The 20935-nt window shown below is 36.5% G+C and overlaps 1 protein-coding gene and 1 long non-coding RNA gene across 2 annotated transcripts in view; one reads left to right on the top strand and one right to left on the bottom strand.

Annotated features, from left to right (window-relative positions):
• LOC148110404 (uncharacterized) overlaps nucleotides 1–20935 on the bottom strand; it is a 42915-nt gene that overhangs the window by 6081 nt on the left and 15899 nt on the right. Inside the window, exon 3 of the long non-coding RNA XR_015723974.1 lies at nucleotides 393–501. This is a non-coding gene — a long non-coding RNA (uncharacterized LOC148110404). The remainder of the gene's footprint in view (nucleotides 1–392; nucleotides 502–20935) is intronic.
• On the top strand, nucleotides 402–5090 carry C3H7orf78 (chromosome 3 C7orf78 homolog). The gene is given in 6 exon segments (XM_087861031.1): nucleotides 402–620; nucleotides 622–814; nucleotides 2764–2847; nucleotides 4059–4201; nucleotides 4984–5058; nucleotides 5061–5090. Coding segments are annotated over 6 exon segments (639 nt in total). The 5' UTR covers nucleotides 402–506.

The following is a 20935-nucleotide window of genomic DNA, read 5'->3' as shown; positions in this document are numbered from 1 at the left end:
CCTGATAGAGTTAGCCCATCATTCTCCCTGTTTCTCACAGCACTATTGTAATATCTACCACATTATATAGATTTTATTTTTTGTTTTCACGTCTTTCTCCCAAGTAGCCCTTCATTACATAAGGACACTGATCTCAAGTCAATTATCTTTTACTTCCTAGCCCCTCGCACACTGACTGCTGGGACAAGGGTGCCCTTTGCAGCAGCCATGATGCTTCCCTCCCCCTCCACACACATGCAGCCGTCATTTCTGAGCTTTTCTCTCCTAATCCAGAGATTACATTGGCCTGGAGAAAAAAATATTCAATATACTGTTGCCATGGTGGCAAACCTCACCATCTGGCACGTCTGTTGCAGATTGCTACGTATGAAAACACTCTCCACCCAACGTACCTTGACTCCCAGAAAGGCAACGGAAGCAGAGATGTCACAAAAACGTTGCAGTATCCTGCAGAAGACCTCAACTCCAAATGGAAAAAGGAAATCCTGCAACCACCACAATCTGAAATGGAAGTCAACACATGGGAAATAAAGCCTCCCAATTTCAGTTATAAACTGTATACATCTTTGAGATTTCCAGAAAAGCCATCAAGGAGTATTAAGGAAGAACAAGGGAGTGGGGGAAAAAGGTAATTTTTGGGAAACAAGGCTTCACCTACCCAGCATAAGGAATCATCCCAAGAAGGCCAAATCCTCTGAGTTTATAACTACATTCCCACATCTGGAGTCACGTAAAGTGAAGTTAATGTTTGTGAAGAATCGAAAATATCCAAATGGTGTATACCGCAATCCCAAACCACATGACTTTTGACAGGTACAAAAGAGAGTTTGATTCAAAATCGTTTAAAACAGATAAGGAGAAATATATATTATTTTTTATTCATTTCTTAATTATGATTACTAATACATGAGCAAAAAAGGTATGTGCATATAATATGTATAAATCTGCATCTTTATTTCCCATGGAACAATACAATTCAGAGTCAGCACTAAATGACAGAGGAGAGAGGTAAGACCTTGGTTAATGTTTTTGATGTGGTTTTATCTGCCAGGTGGAAAGACTGACTCTGGGATGAACTTTCTTAGTTTTTAGAACGGTTGGGACTTAGATACGATTGGCAAACAGACCTCAATTGCCAGTTTACAATCTAGAAAGTAATCAAATCAATACATGGAATGAATGGATGAATAAATACAAATTGACAAAGGGGGCATTATGTTACTTTAATGAGTTTTTCTAATGATTAATAATTTGAATAATACGTGAGCAAGAATTAGATTTATAATTTAAAATGGTGGTGGGGAATATATATTTAAAGAAATGCAAATGAGATCAAAATATAATTCCTCTAGAAAATAAACATATTCTCTACTTAGGTCTATAACACATAAATATGACTCTTGCTCAGTAACAAGAGAAGCAATAGAGTTAGTAACACACAAAAAAAATTAGCTACAAAAAAGAATAAATTTATTCTTGGAAAATATAAGAAAGCAGTGAGGAATGTGGTCTTTGAGATCAGATTATCTATGCTAGCCCTCTTATTGCTACTAATTTTGGACAAGTTTTTAAGCCTCTTACTTATTTATAACATGAAATAATACAACTTCATATTCGATATGGTTCTTCTAACTAAAGCAAGAGATAATTATATACAAAATACTTACAACAGGGTCTGGAATAGCGAGGTATTCAAAGACTGTTAAGTCTTAGGAGGTCTTAAGATAAAAGTTGGAAAATTCAAGAAGACTTGATCCATAAACTTCTTTACTCATTTAGGGCATCTAAACTCTTCTATTTGCAGTCAACGAAGTATGACTTCGTTGAGGGGAAGTCAGTCAAATAGCAAATGTCATTGGTTTATTCAAATATTTCACTAGTTACAGTTACAATTACAAGACTTGAAGTAAGTAAAGTTCAAGGAATGGAGACATTTTAATTTTAGCTGAATTGATTTGTGGTTATGAAAAGGTCAGTTGGAGACTGTGTACTACATTGTGCAACCACCAGATGTCAGTATAATATTTTTAAACTAACAGGGCCTCACCTTTTATTTAATTAAATAGTGAAAAATTTTGTATTAGAGTTTCTTTTGGGACTTTTAATATTTTCCCATTTGCTTCAGTGGGATCTAGAATTACTCACAAAGAAGAGGACCCTGTCTGACTTCTGCCTGAGCTCACCCTTTTGCGCCCCATTGATTCGGCTTTCAAGCAGAGACATTTGTGATTTTTTTTTTTTTAATTAGTTTCTGGAAGTGTATAAATTCTATTTCAGTTCATATTAGTTAGTTCATTTAAACCATCTTAAAAAAACTACTTTGTGGTATAGTTTACTGAAAACAGTCAATAATTACTCTATGCCAGTCTCAGTAAATTATTTTAGCTTTGTTAAATATTTTTATACTCCTGAAATAAACCCAGCTCCAGAAATATAACATGTAACCCTATTTACATTCGAAAATAAATGCAAATTTTGAATGGATTCCTTTAATTTCATGCTGTTAAAAATATTTCTGACTTAGTCACACTAGGATATTTGAAGTACTCTGTTCCACTATAAAATGAATTGGTTATACAGTATCTTGAAATAGATTTTTCTTTCAAATTTTCATATATAAGTTTTAAACGCTATAACAAAATCATCAAAATTGCATTTTGCCAGTGAAATAATTAATACTTGTAAAAATCACAGTGCAAATACAATGTCAGTAATAAACAATATTTATTAATAATAGCACAATCTTCTCCTTACCTATCTACTACCAATATAATTTACCAAACTTTGTGACAACTTGTGAAAGGGACCTTTTTGGATTAGAATTTAAGTCCAGACACTTAACTACAGGTAAGTCACTATCATAATGTTATGAATATAGCAAAAAATAAACTTTTTGCGTTATCTTAATAGTAATACTTGGGGGCACCTGGGTGGCTCAGTTGGTTGGGCCTCGGACTCTTGATTTCAGCTCAGGTCATGATCTCTGGATTGTGGGATCGAGCCATGCACTGGGCTCCTGACTCAGCACAGAGTCTGCTTGAGATTCTCTCTCTCACTCCCCCTCCCTCAGCCCTCCTCCCCACCCCCGCTAGTGCTCTAAATAAATAATTAAAATAAAATCTTTAAAAAAATAGTAATACTTGTTAAAACATACAACTAAAATGATGTTTTTTTACTTACCACCTTTAATAATATGGTAAATTTTTTTAAATGCCCACTTAATTAACGGAAACAATCCACTTACTTCATCATCTACAACTTCTAATATATTACTGAAGGCTGAGTTTTTAACTCAAAGTGTTCTGTATAGAAAACCAATAGAGCAAGTGCTTAAGAGAACAGACCAGGGAGCAAGCTGCCCCAAGTCACCTAAACTGTCTATCTATTGGTCTACCTATCTATAAATGGGAATGATAATAATTGAATCTATATCATAGAATTGTGAGCATTAAATCTGTTATACATACATAAATCACTTAGTAATATATATATATACAGCACATGTTATCTGGTACATGGACACACACACACAGTTGTTATTATTGTGTTGCCATTTGAATAGTGCTTGTCCAGAGTTAACTTTGTATTACCCAGCATTCCTTATTTGGACAAGGATGATAATACATACATTCTATATTTACATGTTATAATTATAAATCAATTATAAACAAAACAATACAATGTTAATAGTGGTTGTCACTGGGTAGTAGGGTAATTGTTGAATTTTATTTTCAACTCAGCCTTAGACTCTGATCTCAAGAAATGTGTAAGTAAAATTTAAGTAGAATGCAAAATTTGCCATTCAAGTCACAAAGCGCTACTGAGAAGGTTAAAGAGATTTCTGGGGAAATAAAAAGTGGGATGTGAATTGGAGTTTGAAAGATGACATTAATTCCTGTAAAAATGATGGGCAGGATAAGCAAAATTTTATTTGGATTTGCATTATAAATTGTCCATCAATTTCTCTCTCCTGGGCCCTGATCTCCAACTAAATTCTGAGAGATATGAACAAAGACCTGTGTGATTGCTAAGTTTCTCATTTGTCTCCATATCTATAGTACATGGGTGCCACTTGCTGAAAGATGATAAACAGAAGAACAGTATAGAAAGATTTATCACCTACAAGCCTCACGAATGCACCTGGGATTCAAAGCTAACTTTACTAAAAGCCCCGTGGCCCATTAAATCTGCTTCTTTCACAGTGAGCTTGACTCCTTCTCTACAGCTGTTGGGAGATGTCTCCAATACCATTATTTTTTTTTAAAGATTTTATTTATTTATTCAACAGAGACAGAGACAGCCAGCGAGAGAGGGAACACAAGCAGGGGGAGTGGGAGAGGAAGAAGCAGGCTCATAGCGGAAGAGCCTGATGCGGGGCTCGATCCCACAACGCCGGGATCACACCCTGAGCCGAAGGCAGACGCCCAACCACTGTGCCACCCAGGCGCCCCCCAACACCATTATTAATGATTGCTTTAATGCAGGAGTTTTTAATTTGTTAGCGTATATAGGAAATGATAGTATCTTTAAAAGTAAAGCAGAAAGATCTCTGTTTTTTCTTAAAATGCAAACAGTGAATTATCTAGAATTTTGAATCTTCTTTTCTTATTACAAAGGCAGCTGGTATGGTGGATTGAGGCCTGAATATTGTAAGGAATTTCCCCCAAATTTACTCCCACCCCATTTGGAGCAGCCCATTGAGTGAATTGCACTCTGTAAGACCTGACAAGAAGACTTTGTCATCCATTCATAAAAAAGATGTTGAGAAAGCACACTTTTACCATTTGATGGCTCAAATTCTACCCTGGACAAGTAAACTGCTTCGTATCCTTTTACGTCTCAAGACAGCAAGATGTGCATTTGGCATATGGAGCATGTTTTTAAAGCAAAGATTATTAAATAGCAATTAAAAAAAATAAACCACAATTAAAGTCAGTACATGTTTGCTTTCACTGACATCCTTTGTGCCATCTCCCCCAAGAGACACAGAGGCGGCAAAATGAGTACAGTGGATTTAAGGATTGTGTAGAAGAAAAGTTTACCCAAACATGCAAGAACAGGTGGGCAAACACTTCAAGATTTGTTGTTGAACATTTACATTAACTTGTTAGAGTTGCTACTCAAATGATTTTTTCAATAATATGTACTTTATCCTATAGAAGCTGTATCATAAGAACTGTAAATGAAGTATTTGCACGATGCTTAAATCATTTTAAGTGGAGTCTGAGAGAACCCAGTCCCTTGATCAGATACATTATTATTTCTCCAGGTTCAGTGGAATTCTGGAAAACTGCCGGTGACTATGTCACAATTCCAAGTTTCGCCCATATCCTCTCAGACTTGATCATTCTAGAGCATTTCTGCCAAATGCCAAGAGCCAGCATCAGCATCACCTTGCCCAAGGCTCTCTGTGGCTGCTGGAGCTGCCCACAGCAACTTGGAAGTGCTGGGGGTTAATATCTCCCAGAAGCAGCCCTCAAGTGATAACAGAGGTGATTGTTCTACGGTGCTCCCCAGCATTCCCCCAGGGGGCTAAACTCCAGTTGTCCAGTAGCCTTGTGCACTTTGTTGGCTTCCTTCCTGTCTCACTTGCTCACATGCTTACCTTGCCACCATTTCACCTTCACTTGGGGACCACCTATGGTTTCACCAGAATCCTTGCTAAGCGCCTGCTTCTGGGGAAACCTTAATCATGACACCAAAAGGCAGTAGTATAATGATCTTAGAAGGCAGAAAGCCTGGCTTTGAATCCCAGCCTGGCCACGTGATCTTGGGCAGGTTACTCAACCACAGTCTCTCAGTTCTTCACCTGTAAAATGGGAGTAATATGTGCTGTCCTTAGATGCAGACAAGGAGGGGGTCTCTGAGTCAACTTATAGCTTCTCTTCAATCTCTTTATGTACTTGTCAATGTCGTCTGTGGGAAGGGGTGGGAGGGCGGATTAATATAGTGAATAGAGTTTGAGTTTTGGATTTGGTCCAAATGGATTCAAATCCTAACCAAATCACCTCTAAATGTAATCTTGGATGGTTTGCTTACGTTTTCTCAATCTTCCTTAGGTTTTAGGAGAGCTAAGTGAAACCGTATATATAAACTGTTGGTAAAGTCCCTCATATCTTCATATCTTCTGGATTGACTTATTGATTATTATTGTTAATGATAATATAGAGATAGGGCTTTGCATAACCATAGAAAAGTTACTTGTCTATGGCTCAGTTTTCTCATCTGTAAAATGACAATAAAAATAGCACCCATTTCATAGAGTTGTTATGAAAAGTCAAAACTTTATAAAATATGTGGATCATAGCAATGACACTGATTACTATACAAGTATTTTATAAATAAAAATTTAAAAACTATACATCTTGCATGTATAAAACCAGTGTCTAGGGACTACTCAAGAGTTGACTGAAAGTAAAGAGAGGAAAAGGGGGTTGGGAATGGGAAGGGGAGAGGGAAAGAGAGAGAGAGAAAGAGAGAGACTCTTTAGTAAGATAAATTTATGGACTTATGTAAATGAGGGGAACCCAGAGAGTGAACAGTCAGCAGACAGCTATCTGTAAGAGGAACAGATTACAGATGAATATGTGAAGAGGAGATCAACGTCCAGAAAATTGTGTTCAAATGGACAAAAACTTATTTTATGTTTGCTAGTGGTAGGTATGAAGTCAACCTTCTATTGACATAGGTTGTAGACTTATTTTTTACAAAGTTTACAGAGTGATTGTTTCAAATTGCAAAGATCCTGCTGTGCATAGAAGTGTTGATCACCATAGTGAAAGCAGGGGCTTCTCCTCTATAGATGATTTTGTACTTGAGCTTAGTAATTTAGGGACTCCATGCTCATTACTATCTTGTAGCCGAACACAGGCTCCAATCACAAAGAAAATGACAGGGCAGTCCATCACCAAGTTACTTAAATCAGTTACAGAAAATCATAGACTCCTGCTGGCTGCGGCATTAAGAATTAAGGGCCTCCAGTCTCCACCAGAACCTCGCCCTTCCTAGCTGCTTCCGCTGCAAAGCATCTTCACTTAATTTCAAGAGCAGATCTACCTCAATATTCCACAGGCTTCTCAAAGTAAAAATATTTTAATCCAAAGTCATAGTTTCCTCTTATTTTTTTCCTTTAAAAAATCTTTGATATAGTTAGCAAATTGAACCCTGTGATGGTTCAAGCAAAATGGCTTTATTTTTCTCAACCCCTTCCCCCCCCCCCCCCCCCCCCCGCTTTTTAATCACTTCATTTGTACCAGCCAATGTCATTTCTGTAACTTCAACTCACATTCAGCCATGAAAAAGCTCAGGCTAGGATTAAAAAGTATGTATGATTGCTACCTCATACCATCCGTAAAGAAATCGATTCATATGGATTATAGATTCAAATGTGAACAACAAAAGCCTGCCTGGGGTCCGGGGTTTACAATGAGGAAGGGAACATCATCTCCTTTTTTTTTTTTTTTTTCCCTTTTTTCTCTTTCTACATCTTCTCCCCATCACTCTGTTGCTTCTTGGTCTGCTTTTTATCTCCAAGGTGTTGGTGCCCAAAGGAGAAATGGGAGGGGCAAAAGGGAGGAACAGGGACAAAAGCGTAGGTAGAAGAGATTGCTGTAATCATTGACATCACCTCTGTGGCAGATGTCCGAACTGCGCGATGCTTGTGGAGCCCACGTTGTGCGTTCTTCTTTACCCTGTACGGGGAATCTCATTCTGCGCGGTCATTTGATGAGGACCCACGTCCAGTCTCCCGCCCTCAGCAGTCTATCCCGCTGCCTTGTCTCACCGGAGAACCCAAGTCCCGTGCGGGCAGCCATCTTGGTAGGAGTACCCACGGCACGGCTGGAGCCTGGCTTCCTTATGAGTCCACTGTGTTCATGGAACATTCCATACAGCCCACCAAATGGTGAGTGTGTGGATGGCCCCATATTTCCTTTCTCCTTTCCTGACACTGTGAGCCATCATCTTTTAATCTCTAGACCCTTATTTATGATCAAATGCACACCCTCTGAAACTGCTGGGGATATAGATGAAACCACCCCTCCACCAGGAACTGCCATACAACGTTGTGCTGAGGGGCACCACAGTGGTCTCTGCATTTTCTACAGCTCAGCTGGAAGCCGTCCGTACCTGCCCATTTCTTCCTCTTGTAGGCAAACGCCATCTCTATTCTCTATAAATGATCATTCTGAGAATATCTGAATTGGCTTTGTGGGGATCACCATCTTTGCTTTCTCACAGGAACCAGAATGGGTACTCTACAATGCTTCCCCTCAAGGATAGTGATCCCTACCTAAAGAAAAAAAAAAAAAAAAAAAGCCTTCAGAGTTTTAATAATTTACTTACTTAATTTGGATGGAATAGAGGATGAGAGTAGCAGGTCTGGCCCACCCACCTTTTAGAAAGCCCTGTGGGAATACATCTTCTAGCAGCTTCTCTCCTTGTGTTTTTGGCTTTGGGGATTTTTCCTTATTTCAAGACAACAGGAAAGATCCCACTTCTCCTTGCTGTTAACACTTGTATTCCTGGCTTCAACTAAGAGAGAAGCCTGGGGCGCACTCCTGTCAAACTCCTCACAGGTCTTTGGCCATTTCCTGAGAGTCTTTCTGCCAACATCTCTCCTAGGCCTTTCCATCCCACCTATTTTATTTGAATACCCCTCATTTACCCAGGGGCTACCACCACCCAGAGCATACCTCTAGCATTACACGCTTGTAGGTGATGTACCACTCTTTTCCCCAACTAGGTAATAAACAACTTCAGAGCCAGGCTTGATTTCATTTTATAGGTAAGTGCCTGGAATGTGGTATTTAAAAAACTTTGCTTAATGAGTAAATAGAAGACAGTGGTTGAGGTTCATTGTGAAGCACCGATATAGATTACTGGAAATTGGACATAAAATGGTCCACTGTAACACTCCTTGGTACCTTCCACCCTATTGCTGCTGATGGAAGGGAGATGTTTAACTCTGTGAGACACAATGTATTTAGGAATCCTTGACTTTGGCATTATCTAGTCATCTTTTATAAATCAAACTCAGAATGTGCAATCACTTTCATAGGCATAGCTTCACTCAGTTCCCTCCTGAGCACACAATGTTTACTTCGGTATCATCATCATCCTCATCATCATGGTTCTAATTTTCTGAACTAGGAAACTGAAGTCCTTACGAGGAACTTACTGTTCACAGCACTTACTCGCCATGATGCTCCAAACACAATGAGCTTCAGACCGCAGTGGCGAATGCACACTTTCTGATAAATAACCCAAAATAAATGTATATGGCCGAGACAGTATAGTTCTCATTCCTGATCATAGTTGGAGTCGTGCTCAACTATTCCTCTAGTTAGCATGCTGTTATGAGCTTGGTTTTAGATGAATAACACTATCATAAGATAAGAGGACAGGACAGATGAGCTCTATCTAGTATTTGCTGTCAAGTTTCTGGTCCTGGGAGTAACGTACCAGTAAACCTCACCCATTTATGGCAGCTGAGTCAGGAAATTCTGGTCTTACATTTCTTTTTTGATCATTTAGATAGCTGGTGGACCGAAATAACATACAGCTTTGTGAAATCTCTCCTAAATGAAAGAGATTCATCTTCTGTGCATTTCCTTATGAGAGCATCTATGAATTTTGGTATCATGCTGGATTCTACAGAAACAAGCACTCTCCTGAAGTCATAAGAAAGTTCTAAAACTATAAGTTTTTCAAACTAAAGTTGCCTAACTTGAAATTGTTTTGTTGCAACATAGATGAGAATACTATTAACAGACTTGTGATTTGTGAAAGTTACATCTTGCACCTTTGAGTGGAAAGCTGATACAATGTGTACTTTCCATTAATGCCCAAAGTTAAGAAATGCTCTAGTCTCAGGGCAGGCTAAGAAGAGGCAGGTAAATGAGAATAATGCTTACTAATTTGACCACCAAGCTTCTCTAACCAGGCATTGTGAATTTTGTTAGCATCCTTCATATTAACAAGAATTTCCTATAAATAGCATGCATTCTCTTAAAGGATGAATATTATATCTTTGGGGGACCTATAGTTGGTTAAAGATAAAAAAAAATTTTGACCTAAAAAAATAGAGAACAATGTAGCAACCAGAGATGAAGTAGTTCACATAAATTGGGCACTTTTCTAGTGGGATATTATCCAAAGGCAAAAAAAAAAAAAAAGAAGAAGAAGATTAATTTGTGGCACAGTGGTGTCTTTCTAAAGTTAAGTTGTTTCCAGAAGTAAATTTTATTTCAGAAATCTTGGGGTGCCAAATGGCCTGTAAACAGTATTATTTCTTAAGGGAAAAAAAAACCCCACAGAAACTCAAGAGTTATATGAATAACTTTGTGTGCATGTTTACAAAGTGGCATGGGGTGAGACAAGACAAATTTACTTTGCATATTTATGGCATATTGAATCAAAATCTGAAACTTTATTTTTCAGCTTTTTCCCAATGTATTTTTTGAAGTTTATTTGACATACTCAAAACATATTAAAAGAAAGAAGATCTCCAACTGACACAAAACATGTCTTTCTTGAGGATTGTTAGGCTTGGAGGATTTATAGTTCTGGGGGGGGAGGGGTTCTTTCTTTTAACATATTAAAATAATTTTCTAAAATTTTGCTTAAAAATTTTGTGGGAAAGTAAAAAAATGACCTGAAATGTTTCTGTTTCTGACCAAGACTTGATAATTTTCATTTTAAATAAAAAATGAAAAGGCTAGAACCTCATGCCACTCACATTTTTATCAAATGAATTATCCTATCTCCTTTCCAATTTCACTATGGAAACTGATTGGAATAAAGTTAAATAAGGATTTAATAGCTCTGTTTACATAAGCAGCATTAAGTGGAAAGATGAGGCAATGAGTTACATCATTTCCCCAAGGATGTTCTGCATAATTCAGGTTCCCTGGAATTGTAATAGATACTCCATGAAAAGAAAATGTACTCTTTAGAAAAACAGATGTAGCAGATACTGGATTAAATACATCAGACAGGTGAATTTACTCAGGACATGTGAGTAGAAAGGTGGGAATGCTCCAGGGCTCATTGCTTGGCCCCAGTCTCTTTTCTATCTATATGCCCCCTCGGTGATCCCATCCACATGCCTTGTGGGTGGGAGGATGGGGTAACAGGGTGATGGACATTAAGGAGGGCACTTGATGTAATGAGCACTGCATGTTATATGCAACTGATGAATCGCTAAATTCTACCCCTGAAACTAATAGTACACTATATGTTAACTAACTTGAATTTAAATAAAATCTAAAAAATAAATGTCATCTACATGCCTAAGACTTCCTAATATATATCTCTAGCCCTGTCTTCTCTCCTCAACTGGACTTCTCCCCACAATGTCTAATTGCCCTCCCAAACTTAACATGCTCAAAACTGAGCCCTGATATATTTACCGATTCTCTCATAGTCTTGCCTATCTCATTAAAGAGCAACTCCATTCTCCCACTTGCTCAGGCAAGAAATAAAAATAAAACAGAGTTGCTCTATCTCTATTCTTTATTTCACACCACACATCAACAAATCCTGTCCTTTCTACTTCACATTGTACTGTAACCTCAGCTATTCTGCACTGTCTCTAAAAATACACGGCGAAAATTCCCATTATCCCTTGCCTGAATTAGTGCCATAACCTCCTATCTGGGGGCCGCCCGGAGGCCCATGCTTACCTTAGTCCATTCTCAACAGAGCAGTAGAGCTGTTTGACTCTTGTAAAATGCAATTCCTAAAGTGTCATTTTTCTGCTTAAAACTCTCCAGTGTCTTTTACATCTTAAGCCAAAGTTCTCTCAATATCCTGCATGGTCTTTTGCTCTCTTGTCCTGGTTACTTGACTGAACTCACCCACTACTGCCTTCATGTACTCTTCTTTAGCCATTAGGGTCTCCCTACTAACAGGAAAGGCCAGGGTTTTGTCAGTGTTCACTGCTGTGCCCCAGCGCCAAGTACAGCAGCTGATGCGTAGTAGATGCCCATTAAAACTCTGTGGAATAAATGGCTTCACTGGGTAATCTGAGCTGCAGAAGGCATAAATGACCTTGTTGTTGATTCCCACTGGTAGGAGCCAATGAAGCTGAAGTTACCCACCAGCAGTGGAGGCGTACTGGAGTACCTATATATTCCATGCACCTCTTTGCTTCTAGCTTACAATAGGTGGAAAGAACTGATTTCTAAATTAGTATCTTTGCAGAGTAGTATGCACTTACGTTGCTTTGCATTTGTCAGGAATGTTGAAATTTTAAGATTCTTGTTCATTGTACTTGAAATGGAAATACTATCCCTTGAGGTAAGAAAGGAAGCTTTTAGAGAAAATGCGTGCACTTCAGGGATTGCTAAGTCTATTCATCACTGCCTGGCAAACACAGGCTTAGCATTAAGGCTTGCTGGGAATGTTAATGATTAACTGCTCAAAGATGCATGAGAGAAGTGATCTAATTAACATAAATCTCTATGATACTGTGTTCACATCCTTGCAGACAATGGATAAAGGTCACGCCATAAACTCCTGGTTGTATTACTTTCAGCGAGTTGTTTGTGAATTGTGAATTGTAAAGTGACTTTCAGAATGTTGTTAAATTGTGTCCTAGCTGAATTTTAAGAAAAGCATTCTGCAGTTAATTTACAAAAGTCAGACTGTAAAGTTAAACTAATTCAAAGATTGTAAGCATGATAAGAACTTTTTTCTATCAAAGTATCGTTTTTTGAAAAGTTGAGAAACACTTTCTTTCACGTGTACTGTTAATTGGAATGATCTCTTCTAAACCATATCTATTAAATCATTAGAGGTTTCATTAATGAAGGAGTCAAGAAGATGAGCTGGTTAAAAGATCATTTTAAGACTCGAGTACTTATACACATGTTTCTAAAATGTTGTAATAAGATTCCTAGGTTATTTAGAAAACTGCTTGCTGTCCTTCAGGGCAATAAAGTCATAACCTGTGGGGTTCTGTTTGCTATCAGAAGGAAATGATTTGCACTCCTACTGCAACTAAATCTACCAGTTACCGTGTACCTTTTCAGAGTCCAGGATTTAGTTAACTGTAAATAGTGAATCACACAAGGCTATATTCTCTAGAGCAATACCATCCAATAGAAATAAAATACCAGCCACATAAGTAATTCAAAAATTTCCAGTAAGCACATTGAAAAAAAAGAAAAAGTCAAAATTATTTTTAATAATTAACTTTATGTAACCTATTATATGAAAACTATTATCAATTTAACACATAAAATAACAAATTATTAATGAGGTATTTTACATTCTTTTTTCCTTACTAAGTCTTCAAAATTTGGAGTCCATTTTATACTTCTAGCACATATTAATGCTGACTAGCAAGTGCTCAATGACCGCAAATGGCGGGTGTTTACCATATTAGACAGTGTAGTTTTAGATGATTAAATAATCATTGGATGGACTTGTTAAACAGCTCCTCAGGATGATGTTGAAAGGTTGTGCTGTGCTGCTTTCGCCTTATTTCCAACTTTTGAGTCTCTATACATAATATTTCCAACCAGGAATTGTAGTCTTTGGCTCCTAGGACATTAAATGATAGCAAATAGAATTTTTCTACAGCATAAGCTAATTTAGTATCCTAAATGTGTTTTTAAAAGTTATTTTAAAGGAGTTTTTGTTCATCATGTATATCATGTTGCTTAAGCTTTTAGCTTAAGATTCTTTACTTTAAATTATAATTGAATTATTCTAATAAAATCTATCACAGCACAGATAACTAAGATGCATACAGGGTTAATGAGAGCAGCTACTCTAAATCTCTTTATATTAGTTACTTAATTTAATTCTTACAAAAATTCTTTAAGATATCATTACCATTTTAGAGATGTGGAGGCTAAGAGTGTTTACCTAACTTGCTAAAGGCCACACGGCTTCTAAGGAGCAGTGGAAATAAAATCCGGCTTCTTAACTGCAAAGCCTGAACTACTAACCACTATGTTATACACAGGGATGACTTCAAAATCAATTATTTCAACCCATATCAATTAAATAACTAAACATTTGTTAAGCAAATTAAATTAAGGATATGTCATTCTTTCTTTAGACAAGAAAAAATTTTTTTCCTGTTTTCCAGAATGTGTAGGAAGAATCTATACAAAAAAAAAAGTTTCTGTAATTATAGGAACGTATTATTTCTTTAACCTTTAAAAAATCAATTATGTTGTACGCCTGAAATTAATAACACTGTGATAATTATATGTCAATAAAAATAAATTAAAAATTAATAAGGAGAAAAGTTCATATTAAATTTTTTGTAGTGGAATAAAATTCAATGCTTTTGTTCTCTTTCACTCCTACTTTATAGGTTTGGTTTGTAAATTGCTCTTATTTCATAGGAAAAAAGCATAAGAGATTAACTCTGATTCTGATTCTCATTAGCACAAAATACAGTTTGGAAAACATTTTAAATTGAAATGAAAATAGAAAATTGAAATAGAAATGGAGTTAGGAAAAAGGTCCTTGCTTAGTGGTTTTTCAAGGCAAAAATATTCTTGACAAAATGCAGCCAATGGAAATAAAATGTGGCTTCATAACAATAGTTTGGCATTTTTTTCTCTTGTCTAATTTTTTGGTTCAATCTGTATAAACTAGAAATTAGCACTCTTCTGTGAATACATGGTAGGAATTACCTGTAAATTTTTCCTTGTCCAGTGCTTTCTAATACAGAAAGCTCCCATCTAGTAATAAAATATATTTGGTGGCAGCTGGTTTATTCAAGTTACTTTTCCATCTTTTACTAATTTGGTCACTTTACATTTTTACTTTATTTGTCCATTTAATTTGGTTTTCTAATGCACTGTTAACTTGTTACCTACAGCATAAGTTGGTAAGTCTCAATATGTCTTTTGTACCTTTAGTTATTTTATCTACTTCATTCTGTGTTTTATTTGTTCCCATTTCCCAAATCGATTTTTTTAAATATATGTCTGGCTTACTGATATTTAGGGGAAAAAAGGAAAAAGAGCTTGCAGTTTTGTAAATCATATCTTTGTCTCCCAGTTCATTTAATGACATTCTCTTTATTATTTCCTTATTCTGTATTTTGTTATTTGTTTATTCTGTTAATCTTTTTCTACGTTCTTTATTTGAAGGCTTATATAATTTATAGGTATAGATATATCTATATATATTTATTTATTTATTTTCTAAATAGTGTTTTCAAAACCATCACATTTATCTCTATACATTGTTGTATTACCTCTGAATTATCTCCGAGGATAAGAAGTACACATTGTATGACAGTTCCTTATGTTTTCTTAGCTCCACTTGCTGCGTTGGTCTGGTGTTTATTTTTTTCAAATACTTGTCCCCTCACAGGGAAAATTGGCTCAATCATCTAAATCTTTTGTATAGCCTATTCATTTCATTCCAGATTCCCTACTAAAGCAAAATACTGTGGGTCTTTTCTAGAGCTGTGACCTTCTTTGATTATTTGGCTATTATACTTACTTAGCTTTCTCAAAGAGTGAGGAGCAAAATATAAAGGCTAAGAACTGAGAAAAGTTTTAAAAATTAAAAGCATATGAAAGGGATACATTCTACCAAAGGGTAACTGAAGATTATAAATTGACCTACCACCAGTCTCCCCAGATTTTAATGTTAAATCTCATAATTTTCGACTATAATAAAAGGAAATTTTAAAAAGAAAAATCATGTTCAGTATGATACTAATTCTGTTTAAAAATCATGTATGCATCCATATAAAGATTTAAAATATATATAAAAATATTTAAAGTTATTATGTCAGAATGGAATCTTTCTTTTTTTTATGTATTTTCTAAATTCCCTTCAATTTATATGCATTACTTTAGCACGTAGAAAAGAAACAATAAATGCCAATTAGGTAATTCTAATTAAAACCAAGTTAAAATCATTCCTCTCAAAACAAACTTGTATCACAAATTATCCCTTGAAGATTATGGTCAAGTGTGCCTATATATATATATATTTTAGGGATCAAATTGTGTTTTTCTACCTGAGCAAAACTGAGCATTTTTGTATCTGGTAGACATTTATGGATGGAATATTAAACTTTATTATTTTCAGAAGAAGTGTTGAGCCAGACCAAAAACTGAAGAAATTCTCTCAGAGCTTTGGGGAAAAAAATAAAATAAAATAAAATAATATATATATATTTACATATTTTTAATATATAATTATATATATTTATATATATATTTTTTATCTATCTATCTATCTATATATAAAGAAAAGGTGTGCAAAAATCATTCCTATCTACCTGAAATACTGTAAAACCTACGATTTCAGGGAAAGGCAAAAATATCTAGAAGAGGAAGCTTAACATAAAAACAGTACCAGCCAAATTGCTTAATTCAGACCCATGTGGCAGGAAATGTCATGGCAAGAGATGGTCTAGCCAGGTGATGCAATTTCAGACCAACCATGGAGCTTTAACATTCAAATCAAATGGCCCTGGGCTGGGATAAGCTATTTGGCTTTTTTGGTGGGGGGATTTACTCATCTGAATAGCAAGATGGGACTGTGGACCAAATAATATTTATTTATTTATTTATTTATTTATTTATTTATTTATTTATTTATTTATTAAATAATAATTTTTTATTATGTTATGTTAGTCACCATACAGTATATCCTTAGTTTTTGATGTAGTGTTCCATGATTCTTATTTACGTATAACACCCAGTGCTCCATGCAATATGTGCCCTCCTTCATACTCATCACTGGCCTATCCCAATCCCCCACCCCCTCCCCTCTGAAGCCCTCAGTTGGTTTCCCAGAGTCCACAGTCTCACATGGTTCATTCCCCCTTCTGTTTACCCCCCTTCATTCTTCCCTTCCTTCTCCTACCGATCTCCCTGTTATTTCTTATGTTCCATAAATGAGAGAAGCCATATGATAATTGTCTTTCTCTGCTTGACTTATTTCACTTAGCATAATCTCCTGCATTTCCCTCCGTGTTGCTGCAAATGTTGGGTAATTGTTCTTTCTGATGGCTGAGTAATATTCCATTGTATATATGGACCACATCTTCTTAATCCAGTCATCTGTTGAAGGGCATCTCGGCTCCTTCCACAATTTAGCTATTGTGGACAATGCTGCTATGAACATTGGGGTGCATATGGCCCTTCTCTTCACTACGTCTGTATCTTTGGGGTAAATACCCAGTAGTGCAATTGCTGGATCATAGGGTAGCTCTATTTTTAACTTTTTGTGGGACCTCCACACTGTTTTCCAGAGTGGCTGTACCAACTTGCATTCCCACCAACAGTGTAAGAGGGATCCCCTTTCTCCACATCCTCTCCAACATTTGTTGTTTCCTGCCTTGTCAATTTTTGCCGTTCTAACTGGTGTAAGGTGGTATCTCAAGGTGGTTTTGATTTGAATTTCCCTGATGGCTAATGATTTTGAACGTTCAGTAGTGTGGCAGGATACAAAATCAATGCTCAGAAATCAGTTGTATTTCTATACACGAACAATGAGACTGAAGAAAGAGAAATTAGGGAATCGATTCCATTTACGACAGCACCAAAGTCATACGATATCTCAGAATTAACTTAACCAGAGAGGTAAAGGATCTATACTCTAGAAACTAAAGATCATTCTTGAAAGACATTGAAGAAGACACAAAAAGATGGAAAAACATTCCATGCTCATGGATCAGAAGAATAAACATAGTTAAAATGTCTATGCTACCCAGAGCAATCTACACTTTCAATGTCATCCTGATCAAAATACCGATGACATTTTTCAAAGAACTGGAACAAACAGCCCTTAAATTTGTGTGGAACTAGAAAAGGCCCCGAATCAGCAAGGGATTATTGAAAAGGAAAAACAAAGCTGGGGGCATCACGTTGCCAGATTTCAAGCTATACTACAAAGCTGTGATCACAAAGACATTGGCCACAGCAACTTTTTTCATGACACATCTCCAAAGGCAAGAGAAACAAAAGAAAAAATGAACTTGTGGGGCTTCATCAAGATAAAAAGCTTCTGCACAGCCAAGGAAACAGTCAAAAAAACTAAAAGGTAGCCCACGGAATGGGAGAAGATATTTGCAAATGACACTACAGATAAAAGACTGGTATCCAAGATCTAAAAAGAACTTCTCAAACTCAATACACGAGAAACAAATAATCAAATCAAAAAATGGGCAGAAGATATGAACAGACACTTTTCGAATGAAGACATACAAATGGCTAACAGACACATGAAAAAAATGTCCAAATAATATTTAAAGTCTTATCCATCTCTCAATTTCTAGCTCTGACTTCACATGTATTTCACTATGAGGAAATTGGCTACCCAATTTATGTAAAGCTACATTTTTGCAGGCACCCTATGCCACAGTATTGTATATGTAGATTAAATATCTGAAGAACAAAAACAAAGCTATAAAATGTAATGTTAGAAGACAATAGGAGAGAATATTGTCAGTTTGGAAAGTTCCACTTAAAAAAAATGTAGACATTTTGTCCCCACCAATAGCTGGGGACAAATTATTTGTAACACATACATGAGAAAATGAATTAATACTCCTATACACCATGACTAAAGAAATATAAGAAAAAACCATACAAAAGATAAATATAAAAATAATATGAAAATAAAAGTTACAGAATACCTATAGATAGCCAAAAAATATTTTTAAAATGTGCTCAACTTCACTGTTAGCCAGGAAATGCAAATTAAAACCAAATGTAATACAATTTCATTCTCATTGGATTTGCAATAATTAAACTGATAGCACTAAGTGCTGACCAGGGCCTGTGAAAATGAATAGTCTTACACAGTTTTTAGAAGAATAACATGGGCATGATATACTTGGAGAATATTTTAGGCCTATCAGATTTTTAAAATAGAAATATAATTTGATCCATTGGTTTTACTTCTACAAATCTATTCTTCAGAAAGAGTGGTTTTCATATGCAAAGTTAGGCACAAAATCCTGTAGGTTTAAGTATTATTTGTAAAGCAAAAAGCCCAGAAAGGTACACCAACGTAAGTTAGGTACAGCAATGTAATGTGCCAGAGATAGTAATTTTTAAATGAGATAAATCTTTATGTACTTCTCCAAAAAACATAGTACATGGTAAGTAAAAATTGCAAGGTAAAACCAAAAGGCATACCACTTTGGTTCATATATGCCTATTTATATGTATGTGTATATACGTATATTTGTGTGCTTATGATCATGATGACGATTATGTTGGTATTGATGATGACAGAGCTAATATCTACTGGTCCTTACCCTGTGCTAAGCCCTCTATAGGGACTGACTCAACTAATCCTCAAAAACTACCCTACCAGCTAGGAATTCGTTTTCTCCCTTTTTGAAAGACCACAAACAATTATACCTAAGACACTAGTAGGTGATGGAACTGGAAATTATTTCAACAGTTTGTCTCCAGAATGTGTATCTCTTAAACCTTTCACTGAAATGCCGTGAACAGGTCCAGCCTGAAACTGGACAGCAGACCGCACAGCCTGGTTGGTGTTGTCAAGCGCTCAGTCGCCCAGATGCTGGATTCCCCAGTGAGCCAGCCAGGAACATTTGGAGAGCCCTTGTGATTTTTTAAAGGCCTGGGTTCCTCTTTGTATCCAACAATAAGTAGTTGGATTGCCTCTTTGATGTCTCAGTTAACACCTCTAGGGCATGAAATGGAAAGTTAATGAATATACTAAAGTCCCTATTAGATAAGGAATAGTTTTGGGGGAAAATATGGGCACCTATTGGGTGAGAAGCTTTTTTATCAGAGCCACAGTGGTATCGATCTGAGAATATTAATAATTAAGAACTGAAAGCAGTGAGGAGAAATGTTCTACTTTTGAGTGCAGTTATACAACAGTGGTGAACTGGGGATGAGCCTGTTCACATTCTCACAGTCAGACAATTGCGTTAACAGTCGATAAAGGCCCAGGTGCATAACCTGCTGCTTGTATTTCTCTTTGTGAAAATTTGAGCAATCAAGAGACTATCCAAAAAAACAAAAACAAAAAAACACATTAAATGACATTTTTGTCAGGATTATGTGGAGATTATCAAGCACTTATTTTAGAAAAAAAGAGCAGCGATTTCCAAGGCTAATTCAAACCAGATGCAATTTGAAAGTCAAAATATTTTCCAGTGAGAAAACCGTCTCTTCCAGGGAATTTCAGGGCAATTCAGAATCATTCAACTGTGCAGATCCAAGCTGCATTTTTGCCTCATTCTGTACAACAAATGTGTTTTTTAAACTTCTTTTCAAAGCAATTATTTTGCCAGTGATACATATCTATTGCTGTGTATTTTAATCATTTACTTAAATGTAAATGCTATCCCAGAGCCAATAATAATTAATGTTTACTGGGCACATTCTATAAATGTGCTAGTTACTTGTTATGTATCTTTTATGTACAATCTAATTTAACCTGTACAACAGTATGCCTATGTTTTTATATGTATGTGAGCAGATGGAGATGTTGAGGAGGATACTAATTTGCCAGAGGCCACACTGCTTATAAATGGAGCGTCGGAAAATAAAATCTAAGTAGCTTTGTTTCTTTTGTAATGCAAAGTCCAGATTCCTAACTATTAATACTCAGTGCCTCTAAGAGTCATAACCATGCAGGGGCAGGAAACAGCCTTCAAGTATCTTTCTCTTTCCTTCCTCCCTTCCTCCCTTCCTCCCTCCCTTCCTTCCTTCCTTCCTTCCTTCCTTCCTTCCTTCCTTCCTTCCTTCCTTCCTTTTTTAAAAGATTTTATTTATTTGGCAGAGAGAGAGAGAGCACAAGCAGGGGGAACAGCAGAGGGAGAGGGAGAAGCAGGCTTCCCGCCGAGCAGGAAGCCCAACGTGGGGCTCAATCCCAGGACCCTGGGATCATGACCTGAGCCGAAGGCAGCCGTTTAACCATCTGAACCCCCCAGGCGCCCCTCAAGTATCTTTTC

This window comes from Ursus americanus, chromosome 3 (genome assembly GCF_024610735.1).
Source record: "Ursus americanus isolate L20-20 chromosome 3, mUrsAme1.1.p, whole genome shotgun sequence".
In the NCBI taxonomy this organism is placed as follows: domain Eukaryota; kingdom Metazoa; phylum Chordata; class Mammalia; order Carnivora; family Ursidae; genus Ursus; species Ursus americanus.
This window is presented reverse-complemented; position numbering and strand designations above follow the sequence as displayed.